This window comes from Phoxinus phoxinus (assembly GCF_949152265.1).
Source record: "Phoxinus phoxinus genome assembly, chromosome: 13".
Taxonomy (NCBI): domain Eukaryota; kingdom Metazoa; phylum Chordata; class Actinopteri; order Cypriniformes; family Leuciscidae; genus Phoxinus; species Phoxinus phoxinus.
In genome coordinates this window covers 12,149,485-12,166,575 of record NC_136888.1, presented here as the reverse complement: position 1 = coordinate 12,166,575, position 17,091 = coordinate 12,149,485, and the positions used below count along the sequence as shown (strand labels likewise).

Genomic DNA, 17,091 nt, shown 5'->3' with positions numbered 1-17,091 from the left:
AACTAATGCTAGGTTAACTTTAGTAAGAAACAGGTCCTCAAAATAAATACATAAGGCAAGGAAACAATAAGAACAAAGAAACTAATTACAAACAAAACTGACAAATAAATGTAACACCAGAACAAAAGTACAGTATAAAATTCAATAAACACTGTTTTAAAGGTGCTGTATGTAACTTTTTCACTCTGAAAAAATACCATAGTATGTTTGCAGATATTTAGGAAACATGCTAATTTCACATAATCGTTTCTCTGAAAAACATTTCTACAACCAGTTATTTTACTTAGCCTATTGTTTTACACGTTCCATGTTGTAACTTGTAAGTCGTTTTTTGTTTTGGTAACTCGCACAGTTATTTCGACACCCCGGGATGCCAGTTAGCAGGAAATACAGCGTATTGCATCCAAACAAACTGGGTCAGAGGTTACAGATTCCACACAACCAAAAAAGTCTCGGTATCATATGAAAATCTCTATGAACGAGAGTATATTAAAACGCGGATAAATCAACTCATCAACTTATAGTTTGTAAGTCTCCTCGGGAAAAAAATTGCGCTCGTTCTTGTTGTGTGTCCTTAAACTGCCGACCCACATGAGCGTCGAGTCTGAGGAGGAGGGGGCGGGGGAAGCAACGATCTCCGATATTTTGAATTTGGACAGCAGTACCTATTTCGACCACTAGCTGTCATTCTTAAAGACTGCTCCTTTAAGATGTACTAACATTGGTAATCATATAGCCTAAGTACTAGCCTACAACAACAAAACATTTATAATCAAATGTGAAATAACACTGCATAACACTGCATAGTCTTACTGTACACATCAAATATTGATTAATCCTTATTAAAGATAAGTTATTCAGTCATTAAATAAATGATTTATTGACTGAACACAAACGATCAGTAAATTATTTTCCATTGTCATTTTTTGTTTGATTAACATTAAGGAATATTATGCTGCTGTCACTTTAAAAGCTATGCATGGATCCAATATACTGTTACACAGGTGTTTTTTTCTCAACTGTGTACTGTGTACGTTTGACATAACCCATCGTGTTTACATGAATACTCTCCAAAAAGGCATTTTGACATTTTTCTGTGTCCGCGTTTAGGCACGTACCCCGAAGCCTATTTGCTTATCCGCGTTTGGCTCCGACTCGGAGTGCGCACACACAAAGCCAGCTGGGAAACAGTTTTGCGGCTTCATGAGCTTTTAATAACACCGTTTAATATCAAACACGTCCCACAGTTTATCAACAGCGAACTGTATTTTACAACACTCACTTATTTTGCTGATTTGGAACTGTAATCCATTCCATTTAATCTATGAAAAGTGAAATAAATAATAGTTTTTCTAAAGTCTACGTCTTTCTAAAGAAAATTTGTAATATCGGTTTCATCAGATTGTCTTGATAATGTGTTCTGCCTTTGATGACTTTACAAAAAATACTCTAGAACTGTACAGTGATGATATCAAAAGATAACTGTATGAGAAGCCTTATCCACACCATGGCATTAATATGACGCTCCAAGGTATTTTTAAACAATACTGTTGTATTGCTATGGTAAAAAAAAATGTGAGTGGAGCACTTTGTGAGTGGAATCATGCAGAGTGGAAGAATGTAAATCACAAGGCCAGGTGCACATGATAAATAAATAAAAAAATCCAAATAAATTATTTTTGGCCAAAATAAGCAGCATTCATGATCTGGAGAGAGAACCGAGCACCTACAGGATGTTTTGAGAGCTGAATTGTTTCTGTAAAATGCGAGACTCCCTCTTATGGGCCCAGTCTGAAGCACACACTCAAAATCCTCTTTCAGATCCAGAACTTCCTGTTTGTACCACACCTAATTTCCCTCTGGGAACACTCATTTGTTATCAGACTGTTACCTCTCTCCTTTTCCTCTCTGTAGTCTCTTGCTCGCCCATAGGAAAATTCTCCATTAGTCTTCTTGAACGAAGATATTCACACGACTCTGTCTTTAGCAATGTGCTACAAACAACCAACTTTATGCGACTGCCTCCAAGGTGAGATCTGACTCACCGTCATAGATCATCATTCCATTGACAACATTCACATAGCCTAATTAAGTGTGCGTCACATAAAACTGCTATAAATGTCTATCGTATAAAACCGAGTTACTCACCCGGCAGGGTAGGCAACCAGTCCTGAGTGTGGATCACATGCCAAAGCACGACTCCCAGCGGAAGTGATTCCCAGAACTTTCTCCAACGTCACCTGTGGAATTACATGGGAAATGAGAAATAACAAAAGTTATGATGTGCATTACAAAATCCTTAAAGTTACAAAGAGTCTTTAAATGTCACTAAATAATAACCCAATAATAATAACCCAATCTCACGGGAAAACATAACTATTTTACAAGGTGGCGATTTCATATGAATTCTTATCATGGGAGTTGTACTTAACTTTACTTTATTTGTTTACAGTGGCAGTGCACATTAATAAACATAGATGTAAATGTGGTTTAAGCAAAATATCAGTTAAAGTAGGCCTACATACATTTTCCATAATTAGATTACAATAACATTCAGATTTAATGAATAACTGCAAATAAATGATCTGATTATACTATAGACATCATATCTATTTAGCCAGTAAAAGGCGAGCTGGAAAATGACAGCAACAAATTTACTTGAATAAAGACCACTTATTAAAATTGTTTATTATGCAAGACTTAGTTTAAAGAACCTTAGAGACTTTAAATACGGGCAGAATGAGTCTACTAACTAATGCCCCAAAGTGGTGTTGTCATCTTAAAAAAATATTATGAGCTAGAAACTTTCCATGAAACTTTGTTAAAAGGACAGTTCACCCAAAAATTATCATTCTGTCATCATTTACTCACCCTTAAGTTGTTCCAAACCTATGTGAATGTCTCTCTTCTGCTAAAAACATTCTTCACTATCTCTTATTTTGTGTTCAACAGAATATAGAAATTCATACAGGTTTGGAACAACTTGGTGGTGAGTAAATATTGACAGAATTTTCATTTTTGGGTGAATTATCTCATATGAACTAACTAAACTTAAGGCAAAAGAACAAATTAAAATTCACAAATCTAAAAACAGTAAACAGGCCATGTTTCATTAGCGTTTCCATTACAGTGTCCATTACAACTGAGTAATAACATGCTTAAAATGGCAACATTTGGTGAAACGGCCTGCAATTACACAAAGTTGTTGTTTTATAATTAAAGATTGCATAACATGTACAAGATGAACACATAATAGCGTCATTCTAACAAAAATTAAGGTATGCACATGCACTAGGCGTTTAGTTATCAACATTTTAAGTGCAATACAATACACCACATACAAATTCGCTTTCTGCACCTGTCTGTTCAACATCTGAAACCTTTATTCTATGCATTAAAACCTCTGCCAGACCACCTCTTCAAAGCAAGCATGGTCACATCCCAGCAGAGAACACTCTCTCACATCAATCACACGCCACTTTAAGTACAGGTCAATGGAGAAATGAGAGGAACAACACCTGGCTTATGAAGTAGCCTCCTCTAATTCTGCCATCTTAGACCATCTCCCCACTATAAGGGTTGCCTTTCCATATATTGCAGTTTTATCCTTCAAAAATGCAGGTTTCAAGAAGACTATGGGCCCTATTTTGACGATCTGAAACGCAAGTGTCAAAGTGCAAAGCGCAAGTAACTTTGTGGGCGGATCCCGGCGCTGTTGCTATTTTCCCAGCGCGATAAATGACTCTTGCGCCCGACGCAAATCTAAAAGGGGTTGGTCTGAAGTAGCTTCATTATTCATAGGTGTGGTTTGGGCGTAACGTGAAATAAACCAATCAGAGCGTCATCTCACATTCCCTTTAAGAGCCGGCGCGCTTGTTCCGTGGCGGATCGCTATTAACGGCGGATTTGCCGGCGCACACCAGGAGCAGTTCACAGCCGAGGAGACCGACGTTCTCGCCAGGGCCGTAAAACACAGAGAAGTGACATTGGGGATGATGGGAGAAACCCACCCAAATTAGCTTCGGTTAAACAGGCGTATAGTTTGGGTAGTAAATGTGTAGCCTAATCTAGATTTTATTTTTTTTTTTTTTTTATCTAGATAGATTTTTTTCACATCTTCACGGACACAACAATGATTTCCCTCGTGTGTTAATAATTTTCCTTGTAATAATGTATGATTTGCAAAAATGAAAACTGCTGCATCTTTTTATATTAGAGAATCAAAGTGGATGCGCGTTAACATTAGGGCCAAGCACGCGCCCTTAAAATACCATATCACTAACGCGCAACGCGCCACTGTCTTTAGACTGTTTTTTTCCTGGTCAATGGCGCAATTGCTTTCTAAAACTGGACAATACCACCATGGAAGTTTTGCGCCGGAACACGCCTCCTCTTTGCGCTAAACCACCCCCGCGAGCGCAAGTTCATTTCCTAATTTACCGACGTGCGTCTGTGGAGGGAAGAGTCCGCTGTGCGCGGGTGCAAAATAGGAATGATACATGCGTCGGTGTTCAAAGTCAATTGCGCTGGGTGCAAGATAGGGCCCTATAAGCCAAAGTTGAAGATGCTACGTATACATTTATTATACTACTGTAAGCTGAATGTAGCCCCAATGTACTACCACAATTTGTGCTGAACATGCCGATATAAAAAGCACTGTAATTGAGGTTGTTGCTTTGATTTATCATCTTTCCAAAGATGTTTTGACAGACCTCCATATGCATGCGGTTTTTAAGCCATTTCTCATTCAGCATCTCTCATGGGAATTTCTGGACCAACGGCTGTGTCGTGCACTTTTCCCGAAACTTTTTTTTGCAATCGCTGTATGTCGAATCCTCCGAGAAAGGCAAAGACCTTGAGCCAGAAGTCAATGAACTGCACAGCACCTGGAGGAATGGCTTTGATTTCGATGCGGAGTGTAAACCTCAGAAAACAGAACCCAGTCTAAGAGCTGAACTGATATATGGTCTAACAAAAAGCTCAGATCTCTTTGTTTGGCTCCAGAGATTCCTCTGACACCAGAGATTCCTCAACTGCTTTAGGCAGAGAGAGAGAGAGACACATCTGCTCTTTTCTACAGAACAAAGGCACCTTGACAGAGTCTTTTGCATAACACTTAAATGGTAGCATGTACAAGATATTGTCTCTGGAGCAGTGATCATCACACACTCTGATAGCACTACTTCAATTGTGTTTTTTAAAATGATGAATTGCATGTTTAATGCATGAAATTGATGTAATTGGGGCCCATTATTTGCAGAAGATGTCTTCTCCGATCAATGCAATATTAAACTAGTCTTTATAATATTGCAGTGCTTAGCAAACATTTAGTAACATGTTTAAAATTGCTTATATTTTGGTCAATAAGCCTTGGGTGCCTCCATTGTAAGAGTAGCCTATGAGATTTTCTCACAAAATTTGCCACTGGCCAAGAGAAAAGCATACATCTGATCACATAGAGAGGTAATAGGCAATAGAGGAGGTAAAATCTCCTCCACAAACCACACAGTCTGAGTATCGTTCAATTCTGTGGCACAACCAGTGAAGTTTAATATGTTAGTTATGGGCATAATAACAACTCTAAAGTTACCTCAGACAACACTATGAACTCCAAAATACAGACTAGTGGAACATTCCATATAGATATGGATTTGGTTACTGAACATGTGGCAGTGCGAACAACAGTGTGTAATTTATGAGCAACAAATCAAATGCAGCTTAGTTCTCAGAGTTATTTAAGGCATTCGTCTCAGTTGCAAAACGGTCTCAACAACCACACAGTCACAGCAGGGACTCCTGTGTATGAAAGGGAAGTACAGTCAGTCACCCAAGGGTCTGCAGCAGTAAACAGGCAATCTGAATGGAATGCAACAGTCAGGGATGATTGCTCTGATTCAATAATAGATACAGTTACAATAACAAGAGCAAAAGAACAGTTCACAGATTTACAGCAGAACTACAGGCCACATATTATCAATACTGCTCTAAATAAGGATGAATGCTAAAAGAATAAGAAATATATCTTATGCATTCCATACTTAAGAGATGCATGCATACATACATACATACATACATACAAACAAGTGTTTTGTTTGAAACAAAGACGTGAGTTGGTAAACCTAGAAGTATCCAAATCCATATCCCCATGGTTTATCATCATATCCTATCCTTGACCATATTTGTGCATTATATTTACACAACATGCATTTTACCATTGCTTGAAATTAATATATTATATCATTATTTAAAAAAACTGAAAAAGCACCAAATATTATATTATAAACTGACTGTTTAAGACCGGAATGATTAAGGTTTCTGTAAATCCTAATGCATATTTGTGCAATACATTACCAATGGTTGACATTAATTCAGTGCAATGCAATTTATTATAATAGTGTGCATTATATTTTCCCAGCATGAGTTTAGCAGTGATTGAAATTATTTGTGACATGTGGCAAATATAGGTCAGTGCATTTTACAGCCTCTTACTGTTGCATTGTACTGACAGAGCCACAGTATGCCTTAGTAAAGTTTACATAACAAACCCTGGAAAAAATCTGACATATTAGTGTCAATTCACTGACGCCTTGTATTAAACTGCAGAAAATCACAGCGATACATGCATGATATGAATATGATACATTTACAGGCAACTGGAGATACAGATTCCACACATGCTTCGTGTCGTACAGTAAACGTACTGTACCTTATTACTGAGATTCTCTTTGTTGATCCCAGCTTTACTTCTTCTCAATTTGATGGAAGGCGACCGGAGCAGATTTTTAAGCCGACTTTTGATAGTTGTATTTTCCACTGTCATCTTGATTTGGTGTGTTCTTGAATCAACGTTTCCAACAAACAAGCGGTAGCCCTTCGCTCTACAGTCACAGCTGATGATCAATTAAAAGATACGCGTTTAAAGTAAGCCATGGTCTGATCATAGCCTTTTATTTCATAATACTAAACCAATCCACCGGAACCGTCATCGCGATAAATCCAGTGTGGATGTCCTGCCGGTGAGAGACGCGCTCCTCTCTAACGTCCATTTGTTAAAATGGACCATGTTTCGTGTCTAGAGTCAGCAGTTTGACGGTCTGAAAGCTCCGCGAATCACCTCCAGCCGTGATACCTTCACCGGTACAGTGTGTATATTTACAAATCCTACTACTGTAAAGGCAAGGCTCATGAATATTAATTATAGAATGCGAGTTTGTTCTGTCACTGTTATGATTGGCTGAAGCGCTGACGTAGGGAGGCGGACGCTAGGCAACTGGCCAATTAACGACCTCTGCTATGGGGGAATGCTGGACTTCTTAATAACAATGAGATGACGTGCCTTGAAACCCCGGGAAGGTTACGAATTAACGCGTGCTTGACCTAATTAATATTAAGATAGCCTTAGCCATACTATACATTATTACGCATGGCATTACTACTAGGCGCTAGGCGGATTATACTGCTTATACGGGCGGTTGTGTGACACTGCAGTGTTTCCCTAAGGTGTAGAAAATTCGTTTATTTAAGGCAGTGTTTATTTTGATGTTTGCAAATAATAGGGCAAATAGTAGAACAGAGAATTGTGGTATTATCTTAATTTCCCCCCGATGGGAAATCCAGTTTAAGATTATAACTGCGTTTTAGAACATGGGTAGCTGGTTTAGGCTGGTGCAAGACCAAATTTACCAGTATCCTACTACCTGTCCTGCATGGTAATACCGGGCAGATTTGTATTTTACAGCAATCGTAAACAATGCATGATTGCAATTCTCCAGTCTAGACCGAATGCCATTCTGCGATTCCATGAAGCTTAGTTTCAATGAACATGAAACTTCGTCATATACATTTTCCAAGTAAGAAAGACAACAAAGAGATGTCATAAACCACCCTGCACTGCGAACAAGGAAGGGTATTTGTTGCCGGAAAATAGAGATTTATGACGAAAAACGAATTCAGACTGAAAATAGCAGTAATTGAATGACAACAGCAACTGTTTAAAATAAGATTTAATACTTCATTACCTAAACATTTGTTGTAAAAAAGAAAAAAAAAGAAAAGAAGTGTCAACTGAATCTCAAATATTAACTTGGACTTAATTATGGTGTAGCATATACTTATTTTTTCCACATCAAGTCTGCCATCTAGTGAAACTAAGTAGCAGCCTACCTTAGGATTTACTTTAGGTTAAAAAAAAAATCATTCAACTGAACTGAACCGAACCTGTCTAGCACATATGGCCGACTTTAGAACAATTTCGATTTAATTTAGATTATTAACTCATTTGACATTTGAAACTGAGTCAGACATACACAGATACAAAATCGTTTATTTCCTTGCTTTGCCGCTAAGTCGTCATACACCTTTTATTTATAACAAACAACTACCCAGATAGCAATGAGTCGGCGGGCCACCGGCGGTTCTCCAGCGGTAGTAGAAGCGACAGTATGGCGTAATCGCAAACACGTTTGCCGGCGCACCGCCAGCGGCAGCCGCTTTTTTAAAAGCGGCATCCGCCTTCCTACCGCCTTCGTATCGCGGACGGCCAGCAGGTCAACCGCCGTTTCGCCGCAGTTATAACAAAGGCAGCTTTTTCGCGGCCCACCGGAGGCAAACGCTATTATATATATATAAAATATTTATAGCATGCATTTTATAAAGAATAATGATTGATCAAACCAGATAAATTTCCATTTGACGTTTTAATTCCACATTTTAAAGTACAGTAATAGTCATTGAAACAAAATGTCAGCTCAATGAAATATAACAAAAAAGATACATATATACATAATGTACACACTAAAGAACATGCAAGTTTCCAATTATATATTGTTTAAAAACAGCCTTATAAGCAAATTATATCACTTCAAATATTTTTTCATATTACCAAGAGGTCAGTTATGGGATGAAAAGAATTACCAGTAAACATTATAGCAAGTAATGAAGATATATGGTACCAAATAATGTGCAATATACCAAATAAATTCAGGTAGCCTATAACATCACATTTTCAAGCAATTCTTAACAATAGGATAAGTGGCAATAATTGAGTAAAGCTCTGGGGTAGAATAGACAATTATAATGGCATTGCTGATCTGGGGCACAAGATTTACACTGTGAATGTCTGGAGTAGTTTGATATGCGTGGCGTAGTGAGCTAACAATTGCAGGACAGTAAGTAATTATAATTGTTTCAAGTCTGCTACAGGTTCTGTGGTTTTTCCCAACCACCAATATAGGCAACACAAATTGGCATATCTTCAGTGATTCCTTGTGCGCCTGTATAAGAGTGCTTTTAATTCACAATTTAACACATATTACACAAACAATAAAATCACAAAAAAACATTAAGAAAAATACTAACAAGTATATCGACCAGACAAAAAAAAAAGTTTTTATATAAAAAAGTGGATTGGTCGAGTGTAGTCTGTTACAGACTGCAGGGTAGTGAGTGTTCCAGTTGTCAGTGATGCTGGGGTTCTCAGTAGTCAGCCTAGGTTTAAGGGGTCGGCTGTGGGTCCCTCTCAGCTGTGCGGCGCCTTTTTCCACCTTCACGGTCAGATGCTCCTTTCAGGTAACGCATAACATTAACCTGGACCGCCTCATCAGTGGCATCCTGGGTTGCCGGGTTCTTCCGTATGGCCCCTGTAGAAAATACAGATCTGTCATTCCATTTGAATACACATCACATACACATCTATCTAAAAATATCTAAAGAATATCTAACTTACTTTGAACAATGGTCTTCAGGAACAGGTCTCTAAAACATGCTTTTTCCCCTACACCAGTCCAAGTTGTATCAACGGAAAGGCGATTAGAGAAGACACTCTGAAGCATTCTCCACACTGTTGACTTTAGGTCCTTCCCACATTTGATAGCCAAAAAACGTAGCTGAAAATCCAAAAAAAGTGCCCCAAATTACATTTCTCATACATAAATATAAAATGTGACAGGCTTTGAATTCAGACTGTAGAATAGGCAGTGTACAATCTTAATTTGACTTTAGATTAACCTACAGCGTTATAAACAATAGCAGCACACTTACAAATCGTTCCTGGAGCTCGTTATCCTGCCTCAAACTTCTGTCAAGCAACGCCAAATCTTCCTGGGTGTTTAGGGGGAGTGACAGATCACCTGGCAGGGATAAATCTCCAACAGACACATTGGCGCTGAAATGTTGCAGAATGGTGTCCATTTTGTTGTCCATGTTACGCACAACATCGCCAAACTCCCCAAGACGTAGCAGGATTAGGGTCTGATCTGCACCTAAAGGGATTCCCAGAATAAAAGAACATAGTAGTCAGTCCTGGTCCCTCAACTACAAAACTATGACATTTATATCTTGGTCTACTACATGTATAGGTGGCCCCAGTGGGAATTAATCTAACAAACACAGGTGTTGTTTGCAAGTCGTACCTGATTGCCCAGTGCGAGCAAACGTCTTCAACATTGTCCCAATTTGCTTCACCTGCTCTTGAAGCGAGTTGCTGTCATCTGAAGCTAGAAAAAGATAGGCAAATGGTAATTTGGAACCTACATTACACACAAATGTGTAAACTTTAAGAAAGAGTGCCATGTTCTCACCTGCTCGTGCATTGCTTTCTCTCCGGGCTTGGTTCTCCTCCCTCAGGGCTTGGTTCTCCTCCCTCAGGGCTTGGTTCTCCTCCCTCAGGGCTTGGTTCTCAGTCTTGAATCTCTGGACATCTACATAACAAAAGAAAAGGGATTCTGCAGGGTTTAGTCAGTCAAATTTACGACTAACATAATTATATAATCACTATATTAAGAGATATAGGTCTAGAATATACCTTCATAGCTGAAAACTTGATTCTGTACACGTGATTTCAGGGGAGTCCAAGGGCCAATCACTGAGTGCTGACTTTCTCCTATTGATAAATTGACATAATAATATGTTAGAAGTTATTGCATATATTTACTGTATTGTACAACACACCTAGACACCTTTCATCCAGGGCAGTCAAGTGCCCTAATGAAAAACAGATTATGCATAAAAGGATTCCTCATCTTAAATAGAAGCAATAGTTTAAGACAAACAATGTCACAAATAACATCACTTACTTGTACTCAAACTGTTGGCTCTGAGAAGTGGAGACTGGAGTACTGGTGAGAAACCTTGTTCTGAGAAATAGGAAACAAAAATGTGAAAATCTAACAAAGGGTATAGTTTAGTGGCAGGATCACAAATTAAGCATCACAGCAATACATTGTACATACCAGCTCTGAAGTCTACAGATGGTTGAACGTTTTCCTGGTTTTCTAGAATGAATGAAACTTCTGGAGCATCGGGCAGCACGGAAAACTCGTTACCATTACTCGTTATGATTTTTTCAAAGCTCAGAACAGCTGGTGCATCTGGAAGACTAGACTCCTCTTCATCAGAAGAGGCCTGGGGTCTGTACTTGGAATTTAAGGTTCTCTTTCGCTTTCTCTTCTTGTCATCGTCTGTCGTTTCAACGCTGGAACCCGTTTGGAAGCGCTCCAAATATCTCATCGCCTCTTGCCAAGATTCTAGATCAGGGAACAATGAATGAAAGTCAGTTATGCACCATAAACAGAAAGAAATTACACAGAAAAATAAAATGCACAAGTCACATTTACCTGCTCCCTTCATGAACTTAAAATTATGTTTTTCCCAGGTGCTGTGTGGAGGCGTGCAGCGGATGGCTAAATTGTTGCCTTTGTCTTTCTTGCGGAGGGTAAATGGGGGCCAAAAGCACATGCTTGTTGTAGCCATTCCATGTAGATGTTCATTAACATGAGGATTTACTTGGTCAAAGTCAGGAATAACAGCAAGTAGAGCATTGTTTGCAGCTGTAATTTCCTGTTTGTCCCTCTCAACTCCTTTCAATATCCTTCTCCTTTTGGCCCAGTAACTAGACATTGTGACTAACCATGCATTTACCTTTAAAGCCAAAAAGATTGTCCAACAGTAGGTCTCTTGGGTGAAGATAACCAGTTATGCTCTGGTCAAGGTATCTGCAAGAAAATGTGAACAAAACCACATTGTTAATGTTAGGAATATACGTGGGGAAAAAAATGATCAGCCAAATGTGGAACAGTGAGTGTTAAAAATAAAATGTATTCGTTGAGTGTAGTGATTTAAGTGAACACAGAATTGTCCTCAAACATAAAATGTACAGAAGTTCACAGAATTACAAATCACAATAGCGTTAAAAAAACATTGTTAAATTCAGATAAAGATGTTTTATGACTCAATAAAAATGATTGTAACGATATATGATGTATGTGTGTTCTTCAAACTATGTTCAGGTATCATTATAATGAGATTATATTCATAATGTAAAGGCAATCGATATAATTTATCCTTGAGCATAATACTAAAAAATAATACATTTTCTCTCTAATTGTTTTATCCAAAGCCAAACCAGATCACAGAAGTTTATATAAAACACTCGACTTGCGTTATAAAGTAATTTTGCAAACACATGGTTTTAATCTCATAAATTTGTGTATAGTGGCTAGCTAGCATGCTAACGTTACCTAGCCTCATGTGCACCTGTCACATAAATTAGTTGTTATTTTTATGATTTTATTGTAAATAGGAATGTTTACTGAAATGTTTTGTTTTTAGTTTTCAGTGCTAGATACAGTTTCAACTGTGATATTGAAGAACTGTGAAAGAAATTAGGGATTATAACAGTGTGAATAGCCAGTCGTTGGTGATTATAGATAGCAATAAACCAATAGCAATAAACCAGATTTGAGATGTGTAAATGTGTGCAGTGAGAGACTGAATGGGTCAGTTTGCACCACAAAACAATAGAGAAACTACACTGAATAGTTGTTTAGATTATGACAATTAACACCAGTTTTACAGTCTAATCGAAATCAAGTCAAGATCTTGAAAAACGTGATCTTAAAAAAATATTTAACTACATAAAGAGTTTTATTCTTATCATGTTCAGATTTTAAATAACATGGTCAGACATGTGGCTTTAGCTGCAGTGCATTTCTAGATTGACCACATGCCCACTTCAAATTTTTATCATGAAGATATTTCATAAAAATACATTTCTAAAAACTTTATAAGACTTTGAAGATTTTTTTCATTATGACGATAATTTATTCTAAACTTACAACAAAGTGCAAAGTGTCAGCTTTCAAAAGATATCATAACTGTGTTTATAGTCCAAAGGGTTCATGAAGTTTTAGTTTGGGTATACCGTTTCTGGGGATTTTTCAAAAGTGGGCTTGAAGCTTTCTAGATGTAAATTTTTGGCTACCTAAACTTTAATTTGGCTTGCAGCAATCTAGAAATGCACTGCAGCTAAAGCCACGATCAGAATAAAACTTTAGTCAAGTATTTTTCAATATCACGTTTATGACTTTATTTCAATTAGACTTGTAAAAGGAAAACTGGTGTTTATTGTCATCATCTAAACATCTATTCAGTCGAGTGTCTCCATTGTTTTGTGGTGCAAACTGCCCCATTTAGTCTCAGTCTCTCAATGCAGACATTTGCACTTCTCCATTCTGGTTTATGGCTCGTACATATGCTGTTCTTTTGTGTGCATTAGAGTGACTAACGACAGGCTATTCACATTGTTATAATCCATAATTTCTAAAGTTTTTCACAGTTGAAATTGTATCTATGACTGAAAACTAAAAACAACATTCTATCTAACATACTATCAAATTTAATGTTATTATTTAAAGCTCAATTCTTTTAGGCCGAGGGTTTTTATACGGCCTACCGCTGAACGCGGCCTTTATCCAGGAGCAGTTCCAGATGGGGAAATCTCTGAAACCCTCCGGAGGGTCTGGTGGACCAGAGTTCAACGACAGCTGTTTCTGTTCTAACGTTACAGAGCAAATACGTGCGTTGACTCTCTCGATAATAGCTAACGTTAATGCTAAAGCTCGATAAACATCTAAAAAAAATGGCCGCCAACGGCTTTCGAAACTTTCGCCAAATTACAACCAGCCAGCATATTTTATGAGTAAATTATTTGATTTTTATATTATATGTTTGTATTTAAAGTTAAGTATACATTTATTATCTGCAATTTTGGCGCCCATTATTAGCCGCCGCCACTGTACCTAGCAACTTTGCGTAAACATGGCTAACGTTGACTTGTTCGGCAAGAACTGAGATGACTAACAGATTTTAAATATATAAACTAAAAACAGTTGCGTTAAACACAAAGGAAACATGTACTTACCTAAATGATGGTAGTCGACGTCGATGACTTTGTTTAAACTGCAGGCTGTAAAAACTTGCGATCGAGTAGAACTGTACTTCTCGAGTAGAGTGATGAATTGACGCGAATGTGTTTGTTATAGCGCCACCGCCTTATAAGCCCCGCCCAAAATAATTCTGAACACACACACACACACAAAAAAAACACTGCGCATTCATTCTATGTTTTATCAATGACATTGTGTTTAGATTTTATTAATATTTTTTTGTAATAATCTCTACAGGGACTTTTACTATTTCTTAAACATTTGTACAGATCGCAATTGCTAATTAATACTACTGATAAGGTAAAACAAAAATAAAACATTAAGTTTTAATAATAAAAATAAAGTTTTTTTTTAATTTTAAACTTTTTTAACTTAAAGCATGAAGAACTTAAGAAGGAGAATTTAGCTTTTTCATTGAGTCTATCCTTCATGTCAAAACTATTTTAAGAGTATTTTAAAGCGGCTTGCCGCCAGCCGGCCGCTGTCCATTAGACAGAGGCAACCGCAAGAGAAAATGAAGCAGTCGGACCGCCGGCGATTTGCCGGCGGCATCTCGCTAGAAATGCGAGTGACGTATTCGGCGGCAAACGTTGTATCCCCGCCAGCGGGACGCACCTATAGCCGACAGCTTAGGGCCGGAGGCAAATAGAAGCCGTGCGGATGTTTTTTGCTATCTGGGTAGCCTACATCAGCAAGAAAAATCTTACATTTATAGTTATATTATAGACATTAAATGCATCAACTTACAATTGCACAACTAGATATTTGTGGGTAGTCTTTAAAATATTATTTTTTCATGTTTTTATTATTATGCATTATTTCTGTTCTGTTTTTGGAACCACCATGAAGTTGGATCACACTGGTAGGTTCATCTGAAGGCCCTCCCAAATCTTGTTTCTTACCTACCTGTAAGAACTTTCTAACCCAGTTTCTCAACACAACCATAGGAGGAAGTTCACCATGTCCCCGCTGCATATGGAAAATTAAAGGATCAAGACATGCATTGAGACAGTTCAGTATTTGAGAGTAATTATGTCTCAACTTAACAGTACAAAATCCTAATGTGTTGTCTAAACACAAACCATTTATGTTAAGTAAAAAAATCTTACATCCAGAGGGTGGCGGTATAGTGCGACGCCAACTGCCATTTTGCCCTAACTTAATTTGATTGTGTTCAATCTGCTAGAATGTAAAATTTTAATTTACTTAATCCGTTTGTGTTGGATTACATGAATGATTTGTGTTGCATTAACTGAAACTGGGCGGCGCTTGTTAGTTCCCAGCATGCTTTGCATATGGTTGAATTAAGAGAGAATAAATGTTAAAATTAAGGGTTATTTTATGGGTTTTTTTAGAAAATGAGAAAAGAGGAAGACTTGATAGTATGTAATTGTGTTTAATGTTCAATTACATTAGAATTATTAGAACCATTTAAATTACAGTGGGTTACCATTGTGGAGAAGAGGGGAGCATTTTGTTTGGGTGTGGACTGATTTGATTAATTTTAACTGCTTTGGTTGAAGGAGCATGTAAATCTTAGCATTTAATATGTTAATATGTGCTACTGCTAACAAATAGTTAGCTATAGTCTATCAATTTAATTATGTGTCACTAAAATAAATGAAATATTAATGGATGAATGAAAATAAAAAACGCCTAAATCATGTCAGGAAACCTTAAAATTAGTTGGGCTGACACTATTAAATTAAGCTGTGCCAAACCATAGTAAATAAGTTGAATCAACCTTAATAAATTAAGTTGACCCAACATAAGTACATTAAATTGGAATAACATAATTGCATAATGCTAAAATAAAGCAAGTTAATCATGTGGAAATCCTTTCCATGATTTTATTATGTTCATTCAAAGAGTTATTTTTTTGAGTGCAGCAAGCATTTTTGCAGTGATCCAAAGTGAAGAAAATTATACAGGCAATGATGTAAAGCAGCTGTCCTGGCACCCAACACACCAGGAAGTTGGCAATGAAAACGGCAATCAGCCAGATGGTCTTGTCCAGGCCTTGCATGTTGCCTTGGCCCCACTGCTGCCTCGACTGCTTCATCTTGGAAATTATCATCACATAGGCAGGAATGATGATGAGTAGTGGGACAGAAACCTGAATGGAGTAGTAGGACATGAGATTGTAGGTTGCTTCACTGGTCCTGAACTTCGAGATCACTACCGCTCCACACACATGGATGCCATCCTTCCTGACCGAATAGAAAATGTTAGGATAACTGAAGTAGATTAAGAGGGCAGTGATGGCCCAGAGTAGAAGCGAAACCAGTGCACTGTTTCGGGGGGTGCGGATCATTCGGGACTCCAGAGGGAAGACAATTGCTAGGAAGCGGTCGGTGCTTATGGCGCAGATGAACATGGTGCTAGACGTCAACCCGACAAAGTATAGGATTTTCACCACAATGCAGAGCGTACGGCCAATTTTCCAGTCGTAGTCAGAGCTAATGTAGACAGCCCAGGGTCCCATAGAGGCCAAATAGGCAAGGTCACACAGAGCTAGGTTCAGTACCCCAATGGACCCAATACTCCAAGGATGGGATGGCCGCAGACAAGTCAACAGGCTCCAGAGATTTCCAATTGTTCCAAGGATTGAAAGCATGTAAAAGACAAAAGGTATGAAGTTGGTGGCATACTTGCGGTTGGAGGGACAGTCCATGTGTGGAATCAAAGGAAGGGCCATATCATTGGAGTTGGTGCAGTTCTCGGTCCAATTGTTTACTGCTGACATTTCTTATGCTTAAGTCTATATTCCGTTATAAAGAAAGAGGCAAAATTAGTTACCTATCCGTTGCAACTTATCATTCTTAACTATCCAGCACCATTTTGGTCAGGATGCTGAACTCAAATCAAT

The 17,091-nt window shown here is 37.9% G+C and overlaps 3 protein-coding genes across 5 annotated transcripts in view; all 3 read right to left on the bottom strand.

The window, feature by feature from the left end:
• mapkbp1 (mitogen-activated protein kinase binding protein 1) overlaps nucleotides 1-7,169 on the bottom strand; it is a 52,937-nt gene extending 45,768 nt beyond the window's left edge. For both annotated transcript variants that reach the window (XM_079633141.1, XM_079633142.1), the window contains exons 1-2: nucleotides 6,707-7,169; nucleotides 2,149-2,240 (exon numbers count right to left, since the gene is read on the bottom strand). In XM_079633141.1, coding sequence (XP_079489267.1) covers nucleotides 2,149-2,240; nucleotides 6,707-6,820 — 206 coding nt within the window. In that variant the 5' untranslated portion in view covers nucleotides 6,821-7,169. The remainder of the gene's footprint in view (nucleotides 1-2,148; nucleotides 2,241-6,706) is intronic.
• A 1,509-nt stretch (nucleotides 7,170-8,678) lies between these two features.
• On the bottom strand, nucleotides 8,679-14,644 carry LOC307008953 (uncharacterized protein). Of its 2 annotated transcripts, none has more exons than XM_079632281.1 (10): nucleotides 14,198-14,644; nucleotides 11,613-11,990; nucleotides 11,229-11,522; nucleotides 11,073-11,132; nucleotides 10,802-10,879; nucleotides 10,578-10,721; nucleotides 10,410-10,493; nucleotides 10,039-10,259; nucleotides 9,725-9,884; nucleotides 8,679-9,638 (listed from the first exon to the last, which is right to left on the bottom strand). In XM_079632281.1, the coding sequence occupies exons 2-10, from the start codon at nucleotides 11,893-11,895 to the stop codon at nucleotides 9,493-9,495; spliced, it is 1,470 nt and encodes a 489-aa protein (XP_079488407.1). In that variant the 5' UTR covers nucleotides 11,896-11,990; nucleotides 14,198-14,644; the 3' UTR covers nucleotides 8,679-9,492. The 2 variants fall into 2 exon arrangements, with proteins under 2 accessions (XP_079488407.1, XP_079488408.1); XM_079632282.1 differs by having other exon boundaries at nucleotides 10,578-10,697.
• Nucleotides 14,645-16,047: 1,403 nt separating this feature from the next.
• LOC307008874 (type-1 angiotensin II receptor-like) lies at nucleotides 16,048-16,968 on the bottom strand (the record flags this gene model as incomplete). Its single annotated transcript, XM_079632149.1, has 1 exon — nucleotides 16,048-16,968. One exon carries the CDS (start codon nucleotides 16,966-16,968, stop codon nucleotides 16,048-16,050), a length of 921 nt encoding a protein of 306 aa, XP_079488275.1.
• Between the last annotated feature and the right edge of the window lie 123 nt (nucleotides 16,969-17,091).